The sequence below is a fragment of the Capra hircus genome, chromosome 12, assembly GCF_001704415.2.
Source record: "Capra hircus breed San Clemente chromosome 12, ASM170441v1, whole genome shotgun sequence".
NCBI classification, from domain to species: Eukaryota; Metazoa; Chordata; class Mammalia; order Artiodactyla; family Bovidae; genus Capra; species Capra hircus.
In genome coordinates this window covers 12,100,377-12,126,239 of record NC_030819.1, presented here as the reverse complement: position 1 = coordinate 12,126,239, position 25,863 = coordinate 12,100,377, and the positions used below count along the sequence as shown (strand labels likewise).

The following is a 25,863-nucleotide window of genomic DNA, read 5'->3' as shown; positions in this document are numbered from 1 at the left end:
TTCAATTTATATATATATATATATATATATACTAGTGGCTCAGTGGTAAAAAAAATTTGCCTGCCAAAGCAGGAGATGCAGGTTTGATCCCTGGGTTGGGAAGATCCCCTGGAGAAGGAAATGGCAACCCACTCCAGTATTCTTGCCTGGGAAATCCCACGGACAGAGGAGCCTGGTGGGAGTTCGTGGGGTTGCAGAAGAGTCGAATATGACTTAGCAACTAAACAATATCAACAATAATGTGCAAATATGTGTGTGTATGTAATTATATATATATATATATATATGTATATATATATAAAGCTGGTGAGACTAGATGTCCTCCCAGAGGGCCCTGAGTTCCCATGGTTCCAACTCGGCATCTGAATACTTGACTTATATGTGTGTATCCCACTCTTTTATCTACCCAAGGGGAGATCTCAATAAACAGATTGCAAAGAATTCACAGCAGCCCCGCCCTGGCTTTGGGATATAATGACCTGAGTGCACAATATTGACTGAGAATTCCACTGAGGGAGACAGTCTGGACTTCTTAGAAGTTATTATTAAAGTATCAGCATTTCAATTTGGCTGAGCACATGGGGTGTTTCAAGGGTTGTTTGACTGACTGACTTTCTTTCCTTGCTCCAGGTCCCCGCCTGCTCTGCACCTTACCATGGAGCAGACGGCCTGCTGGAAGTTGCTGCTGACTACCACGTACAGTAATAGGTTACCAAAGGTGTTCAGGGCAGCTAGCGGTCTCGAAACGATGTATGCTTCATGGATCTGATGCTCAGTGGAGCAGCTAATGGAAAGCAGGCGAGATTCGATCCGAATGACCCTCAAGATATGGAAGGGCAAAAAGCATATATAAAACACGAGAAGCAGCAGAATGGTGAGCCTGCGTGCTTTCTGCTTCAGGCAGCTGTGCGTCTGAGGTCCTTGCGTTAGGGTGTAGATAATCATTGTATAGCAGAGCGTCACTATCACCAAGGGGAGGCAGAAAGTGGTGGCGGTCAAAATTAGATTGTACCATTTGATGGTCATGAGGTCATCTGAGCTGGTGAGGTCAAGGCAGGCGGATCTATTGGTGCTGGTGGTAGCTGTGATCAGGAAGGTCATGGGTAAGACGGCCACCAGCGACACGATCCACACCACCGCACAGGCCACCACGGCCCATCGCTTTTTGTGGACGGAGAAGCAGCTCATGGGGTGAATGATGACAAAGTAGCGGAAGATGCTGAAGCAGGTGAGGAAGAGGATGCTGCTGTACAGGTTGAAGTGGAAGCCGAAGCGGATGAACTTGCACATGAAGTCCCCGAAGACCCAGTGTTCTCCGCCAGCGTAGTAGTGAATCAGGAAGGGAAGGCTGGTGAGATACAGCAGGTCGGTACAGGCCAGGTTCAGCATGATGACCGTGCTGCTCCTCCAGGGCCGCATTTTGAAGATGTACGTGGAGATGGCTATCACATTTCCGGGAAAACCCACCAGGAAGATGATGCTATAAATAACAGGGAGGTAGTGCGTCTTGAGTGGGATCTTTTCATTGGTGCAATTTTCAAGAGCAGCTGCATAATCGGGAAAATCAGAGGCATTTGCAAAATCATCTAGTGGCTCATTCATGGCTGTCTCCTTTCATCTTGCAAGAAGACAAAGAGAGTTCAGTTTGGCAATACAGACCGAGAGAAAGTAACTCGCTGATGAAGGAAAATAGAAAACATTAATGGTAGGGTAATGAAAACAATGATCCACTTTTAAACAAAAATTGCTTGAACAGCCTCAATTGGCCACTTCTTTCTCTTTAATCTCCAAAGAGAAGAAATTGAATTTCTAAGAAAATGACTTTAAGGCAAGTTACTAAAGACATCTAACAACGATATAAAAGTTAAATGCTGTGAGAATTAAAAGGGCTTCCCTGGTGGCTCAGCTGGCCAAGAATCTACCTGCATTGCAGAAGACCTGGGTTCAAAACCTGGGTTGAGAAAATCCCCTGGAGAAGGAAACAGCTATCCACTCCAGTATTCTGGCCTGCAGAATTCCACAGACTGTGTTGTTCATGGGATTGCAAAGAGTCAGACATGACTGAGAGACTTTCACTTCACTTCATAAGAATTAAAATGAAGGATTTGGGTGGAAAACCCCACGTGTAGCTGTGAAAAACAACTTAGCCAGGCTACTACTGGGGCAAGCTCTAAGGTATCACTGTTAGAGACTTACCCACAACAAGATCCACCATTAATCATGCATAAGGCTATCTACTTTAAATATAGCAGTGTGCACATGTCAATTCTGGGCTTTCCTGATGGCTCAGTGGGTAAAGAATCCACCTGCAATGCAGGAGACTCAGGTTTGATCCCTGGGTTGGGAAGATGCCCTGGAGGAGGAAATGGCAACCCACTCAAGTATTCTTGCCTGAAAAATTCCACAGACAGTGAAGCCTGGTGGGCTATAGTCCAAAGGGTCACGAAGAGCTGGACACAATTGAGCGACTGAGCACCCTCCTGAACATGTCAGTCCCAAACTCCTAATCGATCATCCCCGCCACCCCAAGGACCTACTGTATAACACAGAGGACTCTGAACAATATTCTTTAATAACCTGAATGGGAAAAGAATTTGATAAAGAATAGATACATGTATATGTACAACTGAATCACTTAGCCATACACCTGAAACTAACACAACATTATTAATCAGCTATGCTCCAATATAAAATAAATATTAAAAAAAGATTCAATCACCAAAACAAAATAATCACCCATGAGGCACTTCACCACAGTATGACCTCTAAACTTGACAAAAAGTTGAGAAATATTTCTTACCCTTATTTTACAGAAGAGACTAAAACTGCAACCTATTCCTGATAGCATCTAGTGGCACAGGTGGGATTCGAACCTCTGTTTGTCTGACTTAATGCATTCTCTTTCCAAACTGCCTCCCTCTGCACCTCTCTCAGTCAGGATGGCCTTAAATGAGGGGTGTGATAGGAAGTGCAAAAGCATGGAAAGACTGAACACTGGACATTTTTAAATGTAGATGTCATGCATTCCAACTTGATGTGTCTGGTGGATTTCATTTTCAAATTTCAGCTCTTCCAACCCATTTAATGTAATTTATTCATGTTGTGCGTGGGGGGAGGGGGGCGCACCGTGTTTGAAGGGGAAGAAGGAACAGCAGTTCCATGCAGGGTTAAGAGCTAGACTGCAATAAACCAGAGGGCCTGACCTTGACTCTGTTCAGTCAAAGAGAAGTTGTGTGTCCCTAAGCAAGTTGCTTACACTCTCCTGTACTGGGAAGGAGGGGGAGTTGTACTCTAACTTTCTTCTTCTTGCTTATCAGTGTTTGCTAAAATTTTGACTGTGTACTTCAGCATGATGTTCATTTAAAAGAAGAATTACTTACAATTAGCTTATTATTCAGCTGTAAATAGCTGTTGGTAAAATGCATCCACTTACATATTTATGCAGTGCCCACTGTGTATTAATTAGGCCCTCTGCCAGATCCTAGAGATACCAAATGAATAACATGCACAGATGTACAAGCCACCATCACAGCCTACTTGGGGAGATGGACAGAGAAATTATTTTAACAAAGTACAACTCTGCCTCATAGAACTGTCAATATACCACCACCAGCACCACCCAAAAAGATAAGAAAAACACTTGGACACCACTGGACACACAATAAGTGCTCAATAAATGGTAGCTATTAATTGCTAGGGGCTTCCCTGATAGTCAGTTGGTAAAGAATCTGCCTGCAATGCAGGAGACCCCGGTTTGATTCCTGGGTAGGGAAGATCTGCTGAAGAAGGGATAGGCTACCCATTCCAGTATTCTTGGATTTCCTTTGTGGCTTAGCTGGTAAAGAATCCACCTGCATTGCAGAAGACCTGAGTTCAATCCCTGGGTTGGGAAGATTCCCTGGAGAAGTGAAAGGCTACCCATTCCAGTATTCTGGACAGTCCATGGGGTCACAAAGAGTCGGACATGACTGAGTGACTTTCTCATGTTAATTGTTAAGTCCTTTGATGGATGAATAGAACAAGCTGTACAATAGTAATGATATAGCAAGGGCTTCCCTGGTGACTCAGATGGCAAAGAATCTGCTTGCAATGCAGGAGTCCTGGGTTCCATCTCTGGTTTGGGAAGATCCCCTGGAAAAGGAAATGGCAACCCACTCCAGTATTCTTGCCTGGAGAATTCTGTGGACAGAGGAGCCTGGCGAGCTACAGTCTACGGGGGCAAAGAGTCGGATGCGACCGAGTGGGCAACACTTTCACTTTCACTATATTACAACAAAGAAAGGGATTAACTACCTGGGTACATGACAGGTCACTAAAGGAACAGCATTTAGGAGGGAACATTTCAGCTTTTCAGGAAACAGGCAAGAGGAGAGGAAGCATTCTAGGCAAAGAAAACAGCATGTGCAAAGGCACTGAGGTCTGACAGAGTTCAAGGGATTTTAAGAGAAACCTCAGAATACATGTAAACATCTATCACTTTTATTCTGAATGAATTGGGGCAAGAATAGCTCAAGGATAGGAAACCTGCCAGAGTTGGGGAGAGGAGTTGTCAGAATCCTCACACAAGAGGCCAGCGCTCCCTGAAAATGAAAGTGTTAGTCACTCAGTCGTGTCCAGCTCTGACAACTCCATGGACTGTAGCCTGTCAAGCTCTTCTATCCATGGGATTTTCCAGGCAGGAAGACTAGAGTGGGTAGCCATTCTCTTCCCCAAAGGATCTTCCTGACCCACGGATTGAACCTGTGTCTCCTGCATTGCAGGCAGATTCTTTACCATCTGAGCCACCAGAGAAGCCTGACTGCTCCCTGGGACCTTGTATTCCTGATCCAAAGTGAATGCTTTTCTCCTGGTCCAGTCAGTTTACCCTCGGGGGCAATGCAACTGGCAGAACTATCACGGACACAGCCCTCGGGGTGATAGGAGTCAGGCGCTGCTGACCAGCAAGGATGCTGCGAGGCCAGAAGACCACAGCCTGTCCCTTGGCCAAAAGCCATAACGCACTCATGCACAGATAGAAGGCAGTCATTTAAATCCCAAAGAAAACAGTCAAGGAGTCCCCGAAGCAGCACTTCCTGAAATCCGTTCTTAGCAAGTCCAGATTCAAGACCTCATCGCCTGTCGACTCCTTGAAAGCAGAAACAAGAAGCCACCTCCTACCCCAGGGGCTGACACACAGAGGGCCTCAATAAACACATTTGTGAATAAAAGAATCATGAGTAACATTAGCTAAATTTGTCTTGTACTGAAAAGCTAGTGTAGCAGCAACTGTTATTGAAAAAAAGAAAAAAAGTTTGGTTCTTTTAATGGCTTTAAAGTAAGGAGCAAAATTAATTTGTCATTGCAAATAAACCCCTGCCATGTTAATGGGGCCATTTAAACCATAATCATATCAGGAAAAGGCAGGCTGTAGGTAGAAACAACCACCTCATTGTTTTGAAAAACAACAGTGCAATGTGGGATTTATTTAGAGTAACTGACTGAGAAATGTCACCTCCATCCCTTAAACCTCACTGAAAGAACGGTTTGAGTTTACCAAACACGTGTGAAGTTAAGAACAGGAGGCGAAAACTAGTCGGGACCATGAACCAAGTAGAAGGAGGCAGTTTCTTTCCTCATCAGTTCTAGAGTCCTGTGCGATTCACAGCTGCTACCAGAGCACCAGACTGCCACAAAGGAGCCATGTCCATTCAAAGGACATCGTGGAATAATGCAGTTTATTCCCTACCCTTGGCCCCAACAGTGGATCTCAATCGTAGGGCGGTTACAGACCACCTAAGGCTATCAGACTCTCTATAAACTACAGATAATAATCTATCAAGCTTCAACAAAACCAGATAGATATGTTTCAACTAAACTACACAGCATACAAATAAAAGCCAGCACCAAAGATTTGGGAATTTTTTTTATAATGGAAAAACCCTGTCATTTTAGCCTCTACTTTTCTTTCTCTAAAAGTGGGAAGAGATTGCAAGGGTTTAAGGCTAGCTGCAGGATGTCAGTGTTTTGAAAACACACAGCTCAGGACCTCCAGCCTAAGACCAGCCTGCCCATGAACCTCAGAGACTGGGACTGCAAGTTTTTGTGGATAAAGAAGGCAGGACCAGACATGGTGTCTACTCACAGGGCCGCATATACTGCTTTACATCCACGGAGGACTCTTGCCCACTTGGAGGGAACAAATCCAGTGGGATGAATGATGCAATGTGATTTTGCTCAGGTAGCTGAGAATTTTGCAGTAAACTCCCATCCAACCCTCCCCCACCCCCACACACTCCTCTGCAGCTCCCCCCAGCACACCCTGGGTTTTCCTAGTGCTTTTCTAAGGCTAAGCTACCATCCATTCTCTCCCCCTTTCCCCAAGTTGCCAGTTGACCAGGGAGACACAGACTTGGAACCCTGGCCCTCTCACCCACCCTTGGAGTCCTCCAAAACCCTGCAGCTGAGGTTGCATGTGGTTACCAAGAGAAACCTTGGATACACCTTTCATTCACAAAGGTTCATCCTGGTTTCACTATCTGTGTGTGCGTGTCTTTATGCTAAGTCACTTCAGTTCAGTTCAGTTCAGTCACTCAGTCGTGTCTGACTCTTTGCGACCCCATGAATTGCAGCACACCAGGCCTCCCTGTCCATCACCAACTCCCGGAGTTCACTCAGATTCACGTCCATTGAGTCAGTGATGCTATCCAGCCATCTCATCCTCGGTCATCCCCTTCTCCTCCTGCCCCCAATCCCTCCCAGCATCAGAGCCTTTTCCAATGAGTCAACTCTTCGCATGAGGTGGCCAAAGTACTGGAGTTTCAGCTTTAGCATCATTCCTTCCAAAGAAATCCCAGGGCTTATCTCCTTCAGAAAGGATTGGTTGGATCTCCTTGCAGTCCAAGGGACTCTCAAGAGTCTTCTCCAACACCACAGTTCAAAAGCATCAATTCTTTAGCGCTCAGCCTTCTTCACAGTCCAACTCTCACATCCATACATGACCACAGGAATATCCAACTCTTCGCGACCACATGGACGGGCTCCTCTGTCCATGGGATTCTCCAGGCAGGAATACTGGAGTGGGTTGCTATTTCCTCCTCTGGGGGCTCTTCCCAACCCAGGGATCGAACCTGAGTCTCTCCTGTCTCCTGCATTAGCAGGCGGGTTCTTTACCACTAGCGCCACCTGGGAAGCCCCAGTTTCCTCATCTACATATTTATTAACTAGTTGAACTTTGAACTAGTGGAAAACAGACCAACTCTTAGCTCTCTTTTGTGATGAGGGTGAATGTTGTCTGCCCTGGACCCTGAAGGAACCCCCTGTCCCCAACTCTTCCCACAAACCCAAAATTTCAGACAAGAATCTGCAAGTCCAGCACCCTGAGGACCCTCAGGACCTGCCATGCTGATGCCAAAGATGCGATTTTAGCTATTTAATCATCGATATTTTCCAATTAAAGAAAATTCATGGAAATGCCCATAAAGACACACACAAGTTTTGCATACAATCTGGAGGTTTAGAGATTGTATTAGTTCGCTTAATCTATAGCAAGGAAAGAAAACAAGATATAATAAAAGCATTTCAGGGGGAAATGTGTTTTTCCCCTTGTTTGTGGTAGGGTTGGCCAGACAGCATCTTTGGACTTTGTTAACACCATAAAGCCCAGAAACATACAGTGTGAGCTAAGAAGGCATCCGGAGCCGAGAAGCAATGGATGTCAGAGAGGAACTCAATGCCCCCAGAGTCCCCACGCTTGGTCTGGAAAAGGGTAAGAGAGGAAACCCACAGTCAGGAACTTCTGCAGGTCTCCCTGAGACGAATCTCCGGCCATTCTAGCTTTAACTGTCCCCAGGTGCGTCCCTCCTCCATACCACAACGCGGGATCTACACCTACGGTTAAGTTGGGGGCCCGGGACTCCCACTTTTTCTGGGTCCTGCAGCAGAGATTGGCCCGGAGGCTCTGTTCCCTCTGGGTGAGGGCATCCCGCATCCCAGGTCCCCATTCCCGGATGAGCGCCGGTTCCCCCCACACCCGGCTCCCTCCCTCCCCGATCCCAGCTCACCTGGTACCCCTGCGCGGCCGCCGTGCGCCCCAGTGGCGGGACGGTCCCAGCAGAGGCACGCGCGCCGCCCCCGCCCCTCCCACCGCGGGAGCCCGCGCCGCAAGTGCGCGCCCAGGTCCCGCCCAGCCCGCCGCGGACAGCACCCTCGGTCATCCACTTTCATGCGCAACGCCGGGACATCAGCTTCTGCTCCCGGGGATCTCTGGACCTCCTCCACGCCTATTTTACGCGAAACTGCCCAGAGGGAGTATTTACAAGGGAGCAAACACAGCCTTTTCATACTGTTTGTACTGTAGGCTCCCGGAGTAGACACCCCGGTATGGAGTTCGTGATGGACAGGAAAGCCTGGCGTGCTGCAGTCCATAGGGTCACAAAGAGTCGGACAGGACTGAGCGACTGAACTGAACTGAACAGAAACGTAGCCTGGCAGGAGGGTTCTCGCCCCAGATCCATTGTAAGAAAAAGATTACTAGAAGCTTTCCCAAGCAAAAGATGCTTGGGCATTTTCCCTTGGTGATCAGAATGTCCTGGTAAAGAGGAAATGGCTTAATGGGATTATTTAAAAACAGGTTTTGGGTCCTAGAAATTTAGGTGTGGAAAGGACATTTACAAGTATCCAGTCCTAGGAGTATACACAGCTGCAGTTGCTGTGGAAAACAGCATGATGGTTTCTCAAAAAAAATTAAAAATAAAATGACCACGTGATCCAGCAGTTCCATTCTGGATATATTCCCCAAAGAATCAAAAATAGAGTTTCAAAGAGATATGGGTACACACACGTTCATAGCAGCATTATTTACAGTAGCCAAAATGTGGAAGCAGCTCAAATGTCCACAGGAGCATAGATGGATAAGCAAAAAGTAGTATGTGCATACAAGGGACTCTTATTCAGGCTCAGAGAGGAAGGAAATTCTGACACATGCTACAACATGGATCAACCTTGCGGACATTACATTCAGTGAAATATGCCAGTCTCGATACGATAAATGTAGTATGATTCTGCTTACATGAGATGTTTAGAATAGTCCAATCCATAGAGACAGAAAATGTCAATACAATGGTGGTTGCCAGGGGGCTGGAAGTAGAAGGGATGGGATGTGTTTGTTTAATGCGTACAGAGTTCAGTTTTGAAAGATGAAAACAGTTCTGGAGGTGGGCCGGGCTAATGGTAGCACGACAATGTGAATATATTTGGTGTCCCTCAACCATACACTTGAAAGTGGTTAAGATAGTAAATTTTATGTCATATGCATTTTACCACAATTTTTAAAATTCTGTTTAAAAACCCCCATTTTTATGGTCTCTGTTTACAAAGGAGATAACGGAGAATTAGAGAGGGCCAAGTGACAAGCCTGAGAACGAGGCCAGGGAGGCCTGAGTTAAACCAAGGCATCAGTTCTCTGTTCTGACTGCACTGTGCTGGGGGTAGCTGAGCCATTTGCTGGGAGCCATTGTTCTCTCAGATATCAATGTGCTAGGACTTCCTTGACCTCCCGTGATTAAGACTCCAAGCTTTCAATGCTGGGGAGTAGGTTTAATCCCTGGTGGTAGAACTAAGATCCCACATGTTGTTGTTGGTTGCCAACTCGTGTCCAACTCTTTGGAGACCCCTTGGAGTGTAGGCTGCCGGGCTCCTCTGTCCGTGGGATTTTCCAGGCAAGAGTACTTTAGTGGGTTGCCATTGCCTTCTCCAAGGGATCCTCCTAAACCAGGGATCGGACCCGTGTGTCTTGAACTGGCAGGCAGATTCCTTACCGCTGAGCCACCTGGGAAATCTGTAAGATCCCATGCACTGCATGGGCAAAAGAAAAAGATCATGTGCAGTAACCCAACACTCCAAATTGGTTCCATCAAGAAGATGATTTTACAAGCGATTGTCTTTTTATCTTTTAATGTTATCTATAAATATTTCTTCTTACTACAACTTGAAATCCTCAAGAACAAAGTAGTCATTGCAAGGAAAATAGAAAATAAAATACTAACCAATAGACCTTAAACATCTCTGACTAAAGACATACTACAATTCACATATTTTGAAAGCAACTTGCCTTGGACAGACAACGTTACTAATTTAGACTATGTTTTAAACTTAAAATTTGGGATCTTGAAGTAGTCTTTTGCTAACCCAAAGTCAAAGACTCATATATGGATAAAAGTCAACTTCCCTTTAAAACTGGTCTCTTGCCCACATTCAGAAATGTGTTTTCCTCTTTAAAATGAGCACCCAGTAGAACAGGATTCCAGCATTTAGATTCGCAGCTATTTGAACAGTATAGGTACCACCTGCACTGCACTGCAATTGCTCCTCTGAAACAGGGCATGGAGTTTAGCTCCACAATAACGGGGTAACTCAGAGTTTCTCTGATTAGGAAGCACTGACATCTTAAAGCACCCTGCTCCAAAAAGCCGTATGAGACTCTACAGAGAAGGCAGATTCAAGTAGCATCCTCCAAAGGCAAGAGGAAGGAGGGCTAATGTACTAATACAGGTTACAACTAGTCCCCCGGCTTCCATGGTGGCTCAGATGATAAAGAATGCAGGAGATGTGGGTTCAATCCCTGGGTTGGGAAGATCCCCTAGAGTAGGAAGTGGCAACCCACTCCAGTATTCTTGCCTGGGGAATTCCACGGACAGAAGAGTCTGGCAAGCTACAGTCCTTGGGGTCACAAGAGTCAGACATGACTTAGTGACTAAACACTCATGCACAGCTAGTCTCCTATTCAGAGTGAAGTGAGAAAAGAACAACATTGACCCTACAGTTTCACTCTCCCCTGGTTATCATTCCCCATCATTCCCAATCATTTGTATTACCGATCTCTGTTCTATTCTGTATTCTGATGCTTTGACACCTGGGACTTTGTCAACCAGGGAGAGACTGCCTCTCCCAGAGATGGCCAATTTCTATAATAAACTCATCCAAGAGTATACTTTTTTTTTTAATGGAGTATAATCACTTTACAATGTTGTTAGTTTCTGCCATACAACAAAGTGAGTCAGCTATATGTGGACATATATCCACATCCTCTTAGCCGGCCCTCCTTCCCATCCCATCCCTCTAAGTCATCATGGAGCACCTAACTGAGCTCCCTGTGCTATAGAGCAGCTTCCCACTGGTATCTGTTTCACACGTGAAAGTAAATATGTCAATCCTAATCTCCCAGTTCATCCCACGCTCACCTTCCCCGCCATGTCATACGTCTGTCGTCTGAGTCTGCATCTCTGCTCCTGCTCTGTGAATAGATCATCATGTTCCATTTTTCTAGATTTCACGTATATGCATTAATATATGATATTAGATGCCCATCAACAGAGGAATGGGTAAAGAAGCTGTGGTACGTATATACAATGGAATATTGCTAAGCCATAAAAACGGAATGGAATTGGGTCAGTTACAGAGATATGGGTGGACCCAGAATCTGTCATACAGAGAGAAGTAAATTGAGAGTGTACTGTCAAATGCACACTGAACAATACAGAGCTCACCTTCCTTACTGGGCTCTCACACGCTGGCCCACCATCCCTAATAATCTGAGGACCAAGTACCAGACTAACTAGGGTTTGCCCCAATGCCACAGAGCCCACTGAAATTAGCTAACTAGCCAGTCGTAAGCCTGATTCCCCACCTTGCCTGGTCTTTTCCACAGAAGCCACAATAAAGGCTCCTCTTTATTGTTGCCCCTCTTCTTCTACCTCCTGACCGGAACTGGTGCTCTCCTATGTGACCTCCCGAGGTGGAGAGTGCCCCTCCTCTTGAGATCTGTGAGTATAACACACTGTCTTTCCAATGGCAGTTGTCTGCTGGTGTGTTGATTTCACCACCACTGAATGGTAGTAAAGCCTATATATCTGAAGCCCTGTTTATTGGCCTTGTCAGGCTCTTCTGTAACTCTGGCCACAGTATGATACGTCTTGGTAGGATAGCAGTACTTTGATGAAGTGAATTGTCTGGATTATTTTTCTTAGAAAATGGTTAACTTTTTTTTAGTGCCTTTAAAATGGATTGCTCGGTAAAGATGCATTGTTTAAATGAAGCAAGGTTTGGATCTGTATTCTACTAGGCAACTAATTCAGCTAGCAGTGCCTTCCAGATTCCTACAATATTTCTTCAATGAGGAGGAAGACATTATGGTACAGCTGAGAGTCACAGAAATTTGAGGCCTCAATGGTAGTGTTTGGAAAGCAACTCTATTAGCTGAGAGGGGAAATTCCCTCCCTAGGTTTCCATCTAGGACAAGCAGAGGTTGGACAAATCACTCTCCAAGGTGGGTTCCAGATTAAAGGGCTCTTACTGTGAAAACTTAAGAGAAACTCGAAGCTTAGTTTCTTAGAAGAGTAGGTATAATACTGCTGTGGCAAAGTGAGTCCCCTGCTATGCTGCTTTTATTTTTATTTCTTTTTAAAATAAATTAAAAATAAAATAAATTTGGAGTATAGTTCAGTTCAGTTCAGTTGCTCAGTCATGTCTGACTCTCTGTGACCCCCATGGACTGTAGCACGCCAGGCCTACCTGTCCGTCATCAACTCCCAGAGTTTACTCAGACTCACGTCCACTGAGTCAGTGATGCCATCCAGCCATCTCATCCTCTGTGCTCCCCTTCTCCTCCTGCCTTCAATCTTCCCCAGCATCAGTGACTCCTTGGAAAAGGAGTCTTCTTCGCATCAGGTGGCCAAAGTATTGGAGTTTCAGCCTCAGCATCAGTCCTTCCAATAAATATTCAGGACTGATTTCCTTTAGGATGGACTGGTTGGATCTCCTTGCTATCCAAGGGACTCTCAAGAGTCTTCTTCAACACCACAGTTCAAGAGCATCGTTCTTTGGCGCTCAGCTTTCTTTATAGTCCAACTGCCACATTCATACATGACTACTGGAAAAAACATAGCTTTGACTAGATGGACCTTTGTTGGCAAAGTAATATCTGTTGTTTAATATGCTGTCTAGGTTGGTCATAACTTTTCTTCCAAGGAGTAAGTGTCTTTTAATTTCATGGCTGCAGTCACCATATGCAGTGATTTTGGAGCCCACCGAAAATAAAGTCTGTCACTGTTTCCACTACCTCTCCATCTATTTGCCATGAAGTGATGGGACCAGATGCCATGATCTTAGTTTTCTGAATGTTGAGCCCCAAGTCAACTTTTTCACTTTCCCCTTTCACTGTCATCAAGAGGCTTTTTAGTTCCTCTTCACTTTCTGCCATAAGGGTGGTGTCATCTGCATATCTGAGGTTGTTGATATTTCTCCCAGCAATCTTGATTCCAGCTTGTGCTTCTTCCAGCCCAGCGTTTCTCATGATGTACTCCGCATATAAGTTAAATAAGCAGGGTGACAATATACAGCTGCTTTGCAATGTTGTGTTAGTTTCTGCTGTTCAGCAAAGTGAATCAGCTACAAGTATACATATATCCCTTCCCTCCTGAGCCTCCCTCCTACCCCTGCTATGCTTCTATGTGAACACTCTTTGATGATTTTTAAATGTTTTCAAAATGCTGTTTTCTTTGAAAAGAGGCTCTTCTGGGGTTAGAGAGCTGTTAGGAAAGAGATTGACGAGATTGTCCATCCTGAGATCCAAATCCAGTGTAATCTGGGAGACAGCACGCATCTTCTAGGTGGACAAAGAGCTGGGCACTAGCAGAGCCAGAGTGGATGGGCACAGCTAAGGATGGGATACTTACTCCACCAGTAATGCAGGAGTCTCAGGGGGCTCAGTTGCCATCCCTGGGTTGGGAATATCCCCTAGAGGGGAAATGGCAACCCAACCCACTCCAGCATTCTTGCCTGGAGGATCCGATGGACAGAGGGCTATCCCTACAGTCCTTAGGGTCGCAGAGTCAGACGCGGCTGAAGTGACTTAGCATGCGTGTACATGGTGACCAGTGGAAGCAGGGAGACATGCAGATTGGAGACTAAAGAAAATGTGGTATAGAAAAGCCATGCCCCACGCCCTCATATCCTCTGCTTAGCTCCTCTCTGAAGTACCTAGATAATAGTATTTGATGCAGATTTCCTGAGTTGTTTTGCAGGTGTTAAAATCCCCTTCTTTTCCAACAAATGGAAGAGGTTAACTATCTGACCTAGATTACATACCCCCAGGACTCCTGGAGCTTAAGGACTGATAATATTGACCCCTGTGACACCACCCTGCTGCCGCACCATCAGCCAATCAGAGATTTGTGCACAAGATCCTGCGACCCCTCCTCCCTCACTTGGCTTTTAAAAGTGCTTTGAGGAGTCCTTCGGGGTCTTTTAGGGCATTAGTTACCCATCTCTTTGCACAGTGTTGCGATAAACCTTTCTCTGCTCCAAACTCCGATGTTGCAGTTTGTTTGGTCACTGTGTGCTCTGGCAAACGAACTTGCATTAACAAAACCATCATCAAGGGAAAGAGCTCTTTGGATTTGCTGGTGGAGGGCCACCTGCTTGGAACACCCTTCCCATCCCATCTTTCTGGCTTGAATTTTAGAATTTCTTCAAGACTTATCAAAACACTAGTCTATGGTTATATTTTCCCAGAAGCATTTCCTCTTCTCTGAATACTTACTATACTTGTAGTCTGAACCATGCAGTCCAGCATTTATTCACTTTGAAACTGTTAATAGAATTATAAGGGCTTCCCTGGTGGCTCAGATTAACGTAAAGAATCCACCTGCAATGCAGGAGACCCAGATTCGATCCCTGGGTTGGGATGATTCCCTGAAGAAGGGAATGGCAACCCACTCCAGATTCCTGGAGAATCCCATGGACAGAGGACCCTGGCAGGCTATGGCCCATGAGGTCGCAGAGTCGGACATGGCGGAGTGACTGAGTAAACACAAAGATTTTAAAATTTGAGTCTTACCTAATCAACAAAACTAACTGTATCCCGAGAGAGAGGAGTTTATAGTCTCCTCTTTGAAACTTACAGAGCCATCGATCCGTACACTGTAGGCTATTACGACTGCCTACTGTTGTTAGGCAATTATCTCTATAACCATAAATCTGGTTCCTCATTTGGTCTTTATTGTTGTTCAGTCACTAAGTCATGTCCGGCTTTTGCAATGATGCCATCCAACCATCTCATCCTCTGTCACCCTCTTCTCCTTCTGCCCTCAATCTTTCCCAGCATCAGGGTTTTTCCCAATGAGTTGACTCTTCACATCAGGTGGCTAAAGTATTGAAGCTTCAGCATTGACCTTGATTAATTGATCTTGATTAATACTGTTATCTTAGTTAGAGTTGAGACTAAGCTGTCTCCCACTGGCATGTGTCCAGTAAGTTGAGCATATGAAAGAGAATGTGGGGGAAAAGTGGTTGAGAATTTACAGAAGGAAAACTAAGCGGAAAGATTGACTGGGGCAATTAGGAAATCCTTGCTGACCTCAAAACCACTCAGTCACATGGCAGGCACCTGAAACTAGTTTGCGCAATGGATGGAGGAGTGAAATGGGAGTCACAAGTGGTTAGGAGTGATGGGGAGAAAGAAATAAGGATATAGCTCAAAGATGACAGGTCGAAAGGAAAGATTTTTAGTTTTATTTACTTTTAGGATAGAGAAAACCTAAAGTTAGGACCAACCTATATAGTATATTCAAAAGCAGAGACATTACTTTGCCGACTAAGGTCCATCTAGTCAAGGCTATGGTTTTTCCAGTGGTCATGTATGGATGTGAGAGTTGGACTGAGAAGAAGGCTGAGCGCTGAAGAATTGATGCTTTTGAGGTGTGGTGTTGGAGAAGACTCTTGAGAATCCCTTGGACTGCAAGGAGATCCAACCAGTCCCTTCTGAAGGAGATCAACCCTGGGATTACTTTGGAAGGAATGATGCTAAAGCTGAAGCTCCAGTACTTCGGCCATCTCATGGGAAGAGTTGACTCATTGGAAAAGACTCTGATGCTGGGAGGGATTGGGGGCAGGAGGAGAAGGGGACGACAGAGGATGAGATGGCTGGATGGCATCAAGGACTCGATGGACGTGAGTCTGAGTGAACTCTGGGAGATGGTGATGGACAGGGAGGCCTGGCGTGCTGCAACTCATGGGGTCGCAAAGAGTCAGACACGACTGAGTGACTGAACTGAACTGAACTGAAACATTATTATAGATGGAGGGGAAGAGAAAAAGCCAACAGAGAAGAAAAGATTGAAGAGGTATAATTGATGGACAAGGCATGCCCATTTAGTCTTGACATGACATGATAATAAGAGTTGGAACCTATGACTCAGCAAATGATAAACGTGTTCGATTTCTGGCACCTACCTTTATAAGCTGTAGAACCTCTCTTTCTAAACCTTATTTTGTTCATTTATCACACTGGGATAACATGACTGTTGTGAAACTTAAATAATATATAGGAAGTCATTGGCATATTACATAGTAAGTGTTGCTAAAATAGTAGCTAGGATTAGGCCAGGAGCACAGGTGGAAAAATGAAAGGCCGCCAACTCCTCTGAGATAGGAGAGAAGGTTGGGAGAAGATCTGCACAAACTTGAGATGAAATTTCATCATCTCTGAGGCTAGTTCAGAGACTCTCAATGCTGGCAGAATATTAGAATCAATTGGGGAGCTTTCAAAAATGCCAATGCTTGGCTCTCACCCCAGACCAATTATATCAGAACCTGTGAAAGTGGGCATGAATTTTGGTACTTTTTGAAGCTCTTCTGGTTAACACTCTATAGAAAGTTGAAAATAATTTGGATACATTTTGACTCTCAAACCTGACTACACATTGTAACTACTTCAAAAAGTTTAAAGAATACTCCTGCCAACCATGGATGGTTTCAAAAGTGTGACATTGAGCAAAATAAATTTTAAAAAAAGAAGAAGAAAAGAGAGCCAGAAACAATGAAACCTACTTTGTATGATTCCATTTTGATTCCATCAAGGTCAGGCAAAAGACAAAAAAAATTCTATGAGGTTAAAAATTAGAGCAGTGGTTTCTTCTGGAAGGAGAGGAGGGTTAGCCCAAATGGGCAAGAGGAAACGTTCCAGGTTGATACTGGAACTGATATAAATACTCTATATCTTGGGCTCCATTCAAATACTGATATAAAAAGCACGATATAAATACTCTATATCTTGATCAGGATGCTGGTTACTGAGATGAACATGTTTGTTGAAACTCATTGAACAGTATATTTAAAATCTGTGTATAAATACTGTATTTATACCTTGATTTAAAAATAATTAACCCCAAAGGAAAGTTTCATGCAACTGGTATAGGAAGTGGGTTGGCAATTGGGATTTTTATAAGCTTCCCTGGTGGTTATAATATAAAGAAAAGTTTGAGAACCACTCAGCTAAATCACCTACTGAGATTGAGACTGAGATTAAGAAGAAGCAACCTTGAGAAATTTGAGAAAGGTTTGAAATTAGAAAATGGGGTTGAATAGGCACAACCTTTTTTCTCGGAGTATCGCACCAGAGACCCCTGTGGTGCTTGAAAAAAAAATGTTCTTTCCTGGGACCCAGAATAGATGTACTGTTATACACTGTGGGAGTGAGTTCCAGGAATGTGTGCATTAACTAGATTTCTTCAGGTGATTTTCATAAAGTTAGGGCACTTCCTGAATAAACGGAGCAACTGAAGATGAGAACCAAGCATTTCAACGGAGAGAGGAAGGGTGTATGGAGAACAATTCCTAGCAGGGAAGGGCAGCTCTAACTTGGAGCAGAGAAAGTATCAGTATTTGGAAAACCAATCACATGACAGCCTGGACTGCTAGGCATCTAGATAAAACTGAGAAGCTGACGTGGAACATCACAAGACAAATATGGAAAGTCAAAGGAAAGAAAAGGAGTAATAAAGGGTGAATTAGTTCTGGAGTCTGAACCTCAACCCTTGGACCAACCATCTTCCTAGGATGTACGTTTCAGGCAGCAGTCAGTGCTTCTTAAAGTTGATTCCTCTGAAATGAACCAAAAGTAGATGGCAGGATTGCCAATTGTCATGGGAAGTATTCGCAAAATATTACATTTCAGAAAGGCATACAGCACACCTTTGAGATGGTCTTCGGGTGGGATTTAGACAAAGGTAGGTGTAAGGGCAGAAAGCAAAGAGGCTATTGGTGAGGGTGAAGGAGGAGAGTGAAAGAGCCGACTTAAGACTACATATTTTAAAAAATCTGAGATCATGGTATCCGGCTGCATTACTGCATGGCAAATAGAAGGGGAAATGGTGGAAGTGGTGACAGATTTCCTCTTCTTGGGCTCCAAAACCACTGCAGACAGTCACTGCAGCCATGAAATCGGCATGAAATAAGACGATTGCTTCTTGGCAGGAAAGTGATGACAACCCTAAACAGTGTGTTGAAAAGCAGAGATACTGCTCTGCCGACAAAGTCCGTATAGTCAAGGCTATGGTCTTCCTGGTGGTCACATGCGGCTGTGAGAGCTGGACCCTAAAAAAGGCGGAGTGCCAAAGAGTTGATGTCTTCAAACTGGGGTACTGGAGAAGACTCCTGAGAGTCCCTTGGACAGCAGGGAGATCAAACCAGTCAATCCAGTCAATCTTAAGGGAGATAAACCCTGAATATTCACTGGAAGGACTATGCTGAAGCTGAAGCTCCAATATTTTGATCATTCGATGCAGACGACTCATTGGAAAAGTCTCTGGTGCTGGGAAAGATTGAGGGCAGAAGAAGAGGGCATCAGAGGATGAGCTGGCTGGATGGCATCACTGATGCAATGGATATGAACTTGGGCAATCTCCTGGAGATAATAAGGGACAGGGAAGCCTGGCGTGCTGCAGTCCATGAGGTCACAAACAGTTGGACACGACTGGGCAACTGAACAACAACAAGATGCTACTGAGTCCCCTGGTGGTCTCGTGGTTCGGATTCAATGTTTTTACTGTCGTGTCCAGGTTCAATCTCTGATCTGGGGAACTGAGATGCCACAAGCCCCCAAAAAGAAAAATACAGACAAAGGTAGATGTTTTAAGGAGTATTTTCAGCCCTTTATGTAAAAATACGGAGGCCAAGGATTTGAAGGAAGTGTTCAGGTAATACATGAGGACCAGTTGTGCTGGAATGTTAAAGAAAAAGTACATCTGGACGAGTAGTTCTGGGGATGGGTAAGTCCTAAAACATAGAATGGGGTCACATTGTGGAGAGACTAAATTCCCTTTCTCCAATGCCAGCTCTGAAGAAGCAAGCCACCGTGAATCATGAATTCTGTAGCCAACAAGCAGACCATTTCTGCTAACAGCCCAGGAAGAGTGGAAGTGGATCTTTCCACACTGAGCATCTGACAAGAACTGAGGTCTTGACCACAGCTCGACGGCAGCTTGGTGAGACCCCAAGCAGAGGACCAGCTAAGCTGTGCTCCGACTCCTAACCCTGGACTCACAGAAACTGTAAGATAATAAATACATGTGTTCCTCAGCCACTGAGATGTGGTCAGTTATGCAGCAATAGGTAACAAATGCAAATTTAACTGCAAACGCAGTGGGGAGCCATTAGAAGTGTTTGAGCTGTGATGTGTAATAAGTGAAGTGAAGCAAAAGTCACTCAGTCGTGTCCAACTCTTGCGGCCCCAGGGACTGGTCCATGGAATTCTCCAGGCCAGAATACTGGAGTGTGTAGCCTTTCCCTTCTCCAAGGGATCTTCCCAACCCAGGTATCAAACCAGGTCTCCTACATTGCAGGCAGATTCTTTACCAGCTGATCGCAAATGTGCTCTGCACCTTATCATCCTTTATTTTTACTGTTGGACAGGTGTTCAGTTCAAATCATTCAGCAAGATTCCACCAAGTCGAAAAAGATATCCCGGAAAAGTATTTGAAAAGAAGAACCAATTTTGTGGGTTTTCTTCTTGTTTTTACATTAAAGAATTAGTTGCTCATATTTCTCATTTATTTATATATCAAGTTATATTTATTTTATATTTTGCTTATGTTTTTAGGTTTCATCTTCTGGTGTTTGGGCTTCCCTAGTGACTCAGAGGTAAAGAATCTACCTGCAATTCAGGAGACACAGGCAGGAGATGAAAGTTTGATCCCTGGGTTGGGAAGATCCCTTAGAGAAGGAAATGGCTACCCACTCCAGTATTTTTGCCTGAAACGTCCCAATCTATGGGGTTGCAGAAGAGTTGGACACAACTGGACAATTAAACAATAACTTCTGGTGTTTACTCTTGTGGTTAAGGTTTTATTTCCTCATTTTTTTCTTTTGAAATTTTGAAGCTATAAAAAGAATGTTGGAAGACCTCCCTGGCAGTCCAGTGGTTAAGACTCTTGCTATTCCACCGCAGAGGGTGCAGGTTGGACCCCTGGTTGAGGAACTGAGATCTTACAGACCTCTAGCACAGCCACAAAAAAAAGAATGTTGGACCACAGAATCCCATGGTTCCTTAATCTATCTTCTTGTTTCATGAAAGGCGAGTAGATTTAGGGGTCAGTGCCGGTTTCTTGCCAGCAGAAGGGAAACTTTACTATACCAGCTTGTCACATAAGCCTTATCCTCTTTAAATCATGAAGGAATGCAGTCTCCATCCCCACCATGCGCACATACAGCCATTCATCATATAAAGATACCTCCATACCTTCTCCTTTGCTGAGGGTCCCTTAATGCAACTTGGGATTTTTCGAATGCCAGTGGCATGAGAAATGACAGCACAGGCTGGTTAAGTTTGTTCCAGCATCTCCCTCAACTTCTGTACCCCACCTTATCCTATTCACCATGGGAACAGAACATTAATCACTCCTACATGCCAATAGAAGTTCAGAGACTCAAATTCTTTGGTGCTGAAATAATGGTTGCTTGCATTTTCTGTAGCACTCAGTACTGATTGCATTTATATCATCTAACACTTAAAAAAAACATTCCTTGTCAGGGATCCCTTTCCCTCCTACCCTCTGTTAGGATTTCTCCTCTTTCATTACTCTCCTTAGAGAACACTAGGTGATCATGAGCTACTGAAATCTGTTTCCCTACCCTTCCAGTGTCTTTTGTCTCTTTTCACTTTCAGCAACCACACTGAGCAATACCGTCTTATTTTATTTGTCATGCTTTTGTGTTTGAATTAAAATGCCTCTAAATTAAAAAAAAAAAAAAACAACCCCACCATAACAGGCTCTGTAATTCTTTATTATAGCATTTTCAACTTCTTCCTTTTGACCTTTTGGTATTGCTTTCATGATTAATTTTTTCCAGGGCCCTGTTGACACAACAGACCACTATACTCACCTATTAACCTTTGAAAAATCAAAGTTGAAATCTGATTTGAGTAAGGAAACCAAAATAATTTTCAGCTGGTCTGAGCCTTATGAACAATAAGCTAGACAAGTTCATCTCTGTGATGGACAGGCTCTGCGTGTGGAGGAGTTGGTGTGAATAAAAGGAGATTGAAATGCACAGCAACGCAGCTGAGATGGAAAGATAGCATCATGTCTAATCTTAGAGCAGCTTGTCTTAGTGCTCATTTTCAGGGAAAAATGAAAACACAAGAAATTTAATTATAGCACCTATTTCTTCCCTTCTTCCATTTTTCATAGACAGTCCTCAAGAGTCCTCTCTTTGTGATTTTTAGTTAAAATCACTAAGCTGTTTATTGTTCCTCCCTATTATACCAAACTGATATTTCATTAAAATGAACATTTTTAAATCCTCTTTAATTATAGCTCCTGCTTTAATCACAAATGTAAGTTTAACTGTACCCAGACTTTTGCGAAACCGTTACATTTGTCCAGTGATAATAGGAGAGACAATTCAAGCTCTATTTGGGTCACCAATAGTTCTAAAAAAGTGACTCACTCACTCACCTCCATCCTATCTTCAAAGGTGGTTTATCCCTGGCCTTTGCAAGCCTCCCATAACCCTCCTTCCCATATCAAAACATATTGATCGCTGATTCTGTGGTTTTAGATGTCTTCTGAGTCCTTATATCTGAGCTTTCTGTTTTATTTTAACTAGAGGCAAATTGTTCAATTGCTAAGTTGTGTCCAACTCTTTGCAGCCCCACGGCTTGCAACACACCAGGCTTCCCTGTCCTTCACTATCTCCTGGAGTTTGCTCAAACTCATGTCCATTGAGTCGGTGATGCCATCCAACCATCTCATCCTCTGTCGTCCCCTTCTCCTCCTGCCTTCAATCTTCCCAGCAGCAGAGTCTTTTTCAATGAGTCGGCTCTTTGTATCAGGTGGCCAAAATATTAGAGCTTCAGCTTTAGCATCAGTCCTTCCAGTGAATATTCTGGACTGATTTCCTTTAGGATTGACTGCTTTGTTCCCCAAGGGACTCTCAAGAGTCTTCTCCAACACCAAAGTTTCGAACTATCGATTCTTCAGCTCTCAGCCTTCTTTGTGGTCCAGCTCTCAAATCTGTACATGATTACTAGAAAAACCATAGATGGCCAAAATCTCAAAGTGATATTCTTTGAAGAAATACATCTGTATTTGGTTTTCATGCATTTATTTGAGAAATACACACTGCCACTTTGATTGCCTCATATAGCTGCCTTCCAGCCTGATTTCCTTTGGTCTTGTGGTCACAGCCCTGTGATGCCCAGGTGGGTGGGAAGCAGGGGGTGTGAGAGTGTGTGAGGTGGAAGTGAATGCATGTAGACTTTCTCCCTAAAGGCCACCTTGCAGACCAATCGTGGTACAAGAACGCCTAGACTTTCTCACACAGGTACCCAGGGATTTTGCTCACTTACCCTTTAAAAGCTGAGCTCCTGAAATGTTCCCTCCTGATAACATCACCTGGACTGGTCACTAAATGGAGCCTCCTTTTGCACTGTGGACCTGTTTACTTATTAGGCCTTGAGCAGGGCCAGCTCTATAATTTGCAAGGTCTTTACACAGGGAAAAGGTGAGCCTCCTTGCTTAAAAAGCGGGAGAGAATTGCCTTTGCGTGCATGCTAAGTTGCTTCAGTTGTGTCAGCCTCTCTGTGGTTCTATGGACTGTAGCACCCCAGGCCCCTCTGTCCATGGGATTTCTCAGGCAAGAACACTGGAGTGGGTTGCCATGCCCTCCTCCAGGGGATCTTCCTGACCCAGAGATCGAACTCAAGTCTCTCACATCTCCTGCGCTGGCAGGCGAGTTCTTTACCAGTAGCACCACCTGGGAGGCTCTGTTCTACATGGCAAATTAATTTCATAATCTATGAACATGCTGGATTATCTCTAGCTCCTGGAAGAGTTTTATGTCTGAATGCCTGCTTGCCCCTAAGCTTCTCACCTCACTGAGTCTCAAGGTGCAGAACCCCCTGCCTCTGGTTTATTCTGGGTCATTCCAGCTCAGGGTCTCTCAAGTGATGCTGTCTTTTGGACATGGCGTTTATACATGCGTGATGTATTAGAGGCTTTTAGTGGATGGCCTTCATCCACAAAGGGGATAATATGTAGATAATAATGCTTTGAGAGACAAAAGTGGGGCTGTGGAGAAAGACTTTGCAAACTCGCCCCAAAGAAGCCATGCAGCATTGAGTACACACACATACATACACATACATGCACGCACATACACACACACACATACATACATACACATCTACACACACACACACACCCCTACACACATACATCTGCAAGAGCAGGAAATAATAACATGGTGTCGCTCCTCAAGGACTGAGATAGCAAGCTGTTTGTAAGTAACATTTTTAAGCTGGCTCTATGCTGGTTCAAGCTTTTATCTTATAAAATTACTGGAGACAAAGACACTGCCAATAACCCAGACTCCTCAGGCATAGCAGGAAAGTTGCCAACCATTCCTTACTTCCTTAACTTATTTCGGAGAATGAACTTGCCTATCAACAGAAATAACAAAATAACCCTGGGGCCAGATGCCGCTGTTTCTCTAGGGAGCAGCATTCCAGCCTCATTTTTCTCTGTGTGTCCAGTGGAGGGCTGCGGAAACAGACCCTCACCTTCCCGCCTCTGTTTCAGCAGTAAGGAAGAAGAGTGAGTCTGCTACCTTCACGGGCTCGGGGCGCTGGGTTCCGAGGTCTGAGCAGTAGGGGACCCTTCTTGCCCTCCCTGCCCTTGAGCGCTGGCCTCAGCCGCACGTGTGTGCAGGGTAAACAAAGACCAGATTGGCTTTGCCTCCACTCTTGCTGCCGACTCTCTCTCTGCTGCCTCTCCTCCCTTCAGCTGGAGTGGGTGCCAAGGGCATCGTGCCTGAAGCTGAGGAACCCGGGTGGACAGAGCTGAATATATGTGTGTTCAGTTGCTAAGTCGTGTCCGACTCTTTGCACCCTCACATGGACTGCGGCATGCCAGGCTTCCCTGTCCTTCACTATCTCACGGAGTCGGCTCAAACTCATGTCCACTGAGTCGGTCATGGGCTGAGTTTAGAATGTGCTAGAATGGCACTGCACTCTCAGTGTCTTACACTTCTTCTTTGTGAGACCTCCCCAGGTGCCCAGCATTCACTGTCACCCATGACCTCATCCATCAACCACACCCGGCCAGACATTAACAGGAAGCACCATAAACATGATCCCAGTGCCCTAGACAGGACAGCCACTGAGTTTGAAATAGCAACCTCCGTTGTTCAGAGTTTGGCTCTGGATATTTTTAACTGTATGAGCTTAGACAAGTTATTTAATTCCAGAAGCTAGTTTTCCCAATAATAAATTAGAGATGAAACTATCTCCTTGACTACCTCATGGTTCATGCGAAAATTGAACAAGTTTTAAAACTGCACATCTAGTTAGATGCCATAAAGGAAACTGTTAGACTATCGAACAGTCAGGCATCACCAGCAAGTGCCTAACCCCATGCCAGGCAGTGTGGAATAGCTAAGATGTCATGCTACCAGAAAAAAGCTCACAATATAGTGGACAAGACTGTGTACATGGTACAAATAAGCTCTTTTAGGTCTCCACATTACGTATGGCTAATAACAAACAACACTTCACCCTATAAATTTCGTTCTATGAATCTTCCCGTTACCTATGTGGTAACGAAATGCAGGGCTTCCCTGGGGACTCAGTGGTGAAGAATCCGTCTGCCAGTGCAGAAGATGCAAGTTCTCACCCTGGCTCAAGAAGATCGCTCAGTTGCTCAGGAAGAAATGGCAACCCACTCCAGTATTCTTGCCTGGGAAATCCCATGGCCAGAGGTTGAAAAGAGTAGGACAGAGCTGAGCAACAGAGCACACACACAATGAAATGCAATGACCTGGAATAATTCTGTGCATCATGAAGCCACAGGAAAATGGGAAAATGGCAGGTCCAAAACATGAAACCCATCTGGACAAAACTCTGATTCAAAAAGATACATGTACCCCTCTGTGCATAGCAGTACTGTTCACAGTAATCAAGACACGGAAGCAAACTAAATGTTGATCGACAGATGAATGGATAAAGTTGTACATATATACAATGGAGTATTCCTCAGTCATAAAAAAGAAAGAATGCCATTTGCGACAACATGGATGGACCTAGAGATTATCATACTAAGTAAAGTAATTCAGAAAGAGAGATGAATACCATAAATGTGGAATATAAAATATGACACAAATTAACCTATCCACAAAACAGAAACAGGCTCAGAGACATAGAGAACAGACTTGTGATTGCCAAGGGGAGAGGGGATGGATTGGGAGTCTGGAGTTGTATAGAATGGATGAGCAAGGAAGTTCTGCTGTATAGCACAGGGCACTATATTCAATAGCCTATGATAAATCAGAATGGGAAAACATAAAAAATAACATATGTATAACTGAATCACTTTGCTATACTGCAGAAATGAACATTGTAAATCAACTATATTTCAATTTTAAAAATACAAAGAAACCCCAAAATATGAAGACCAACGGTTCTTTGCTTAGTCACTCAGTCGTGTCCAACTCTTTACGACCCCATAGATTGTATCCCACCAGGCTCTTCTGTCCATGGGATGCTCCAGGCAA

The 25,863-nt window shown here is 44.4% G+C and overlaps 1 protein-coding gene across 1 annotated transcript; it reads right to left on the bottom strand.

Annotated features, from left to right (window-relative positions):
- On the bottom strand, positions 589-1,602 carry OXGR1 (oxoglutarate receptor 1). The gene has a single exon (XM_005687762.2). The coding sequence runs from the start codon at positions 1,600-1,602 to the stop codon at positions 589-591; it is 1,014 nt and encodes a 337-aa protein (XP_005687819.2).

Coding starts and splice junctions, on each gene's coding strand:
- OXGR1 (XM_005687762.2), bottom strand. CDS start 1,602: ATGAATGAGCCACTAGATGATTTTGCAAATGCCTCTGATTTTCCCGAT.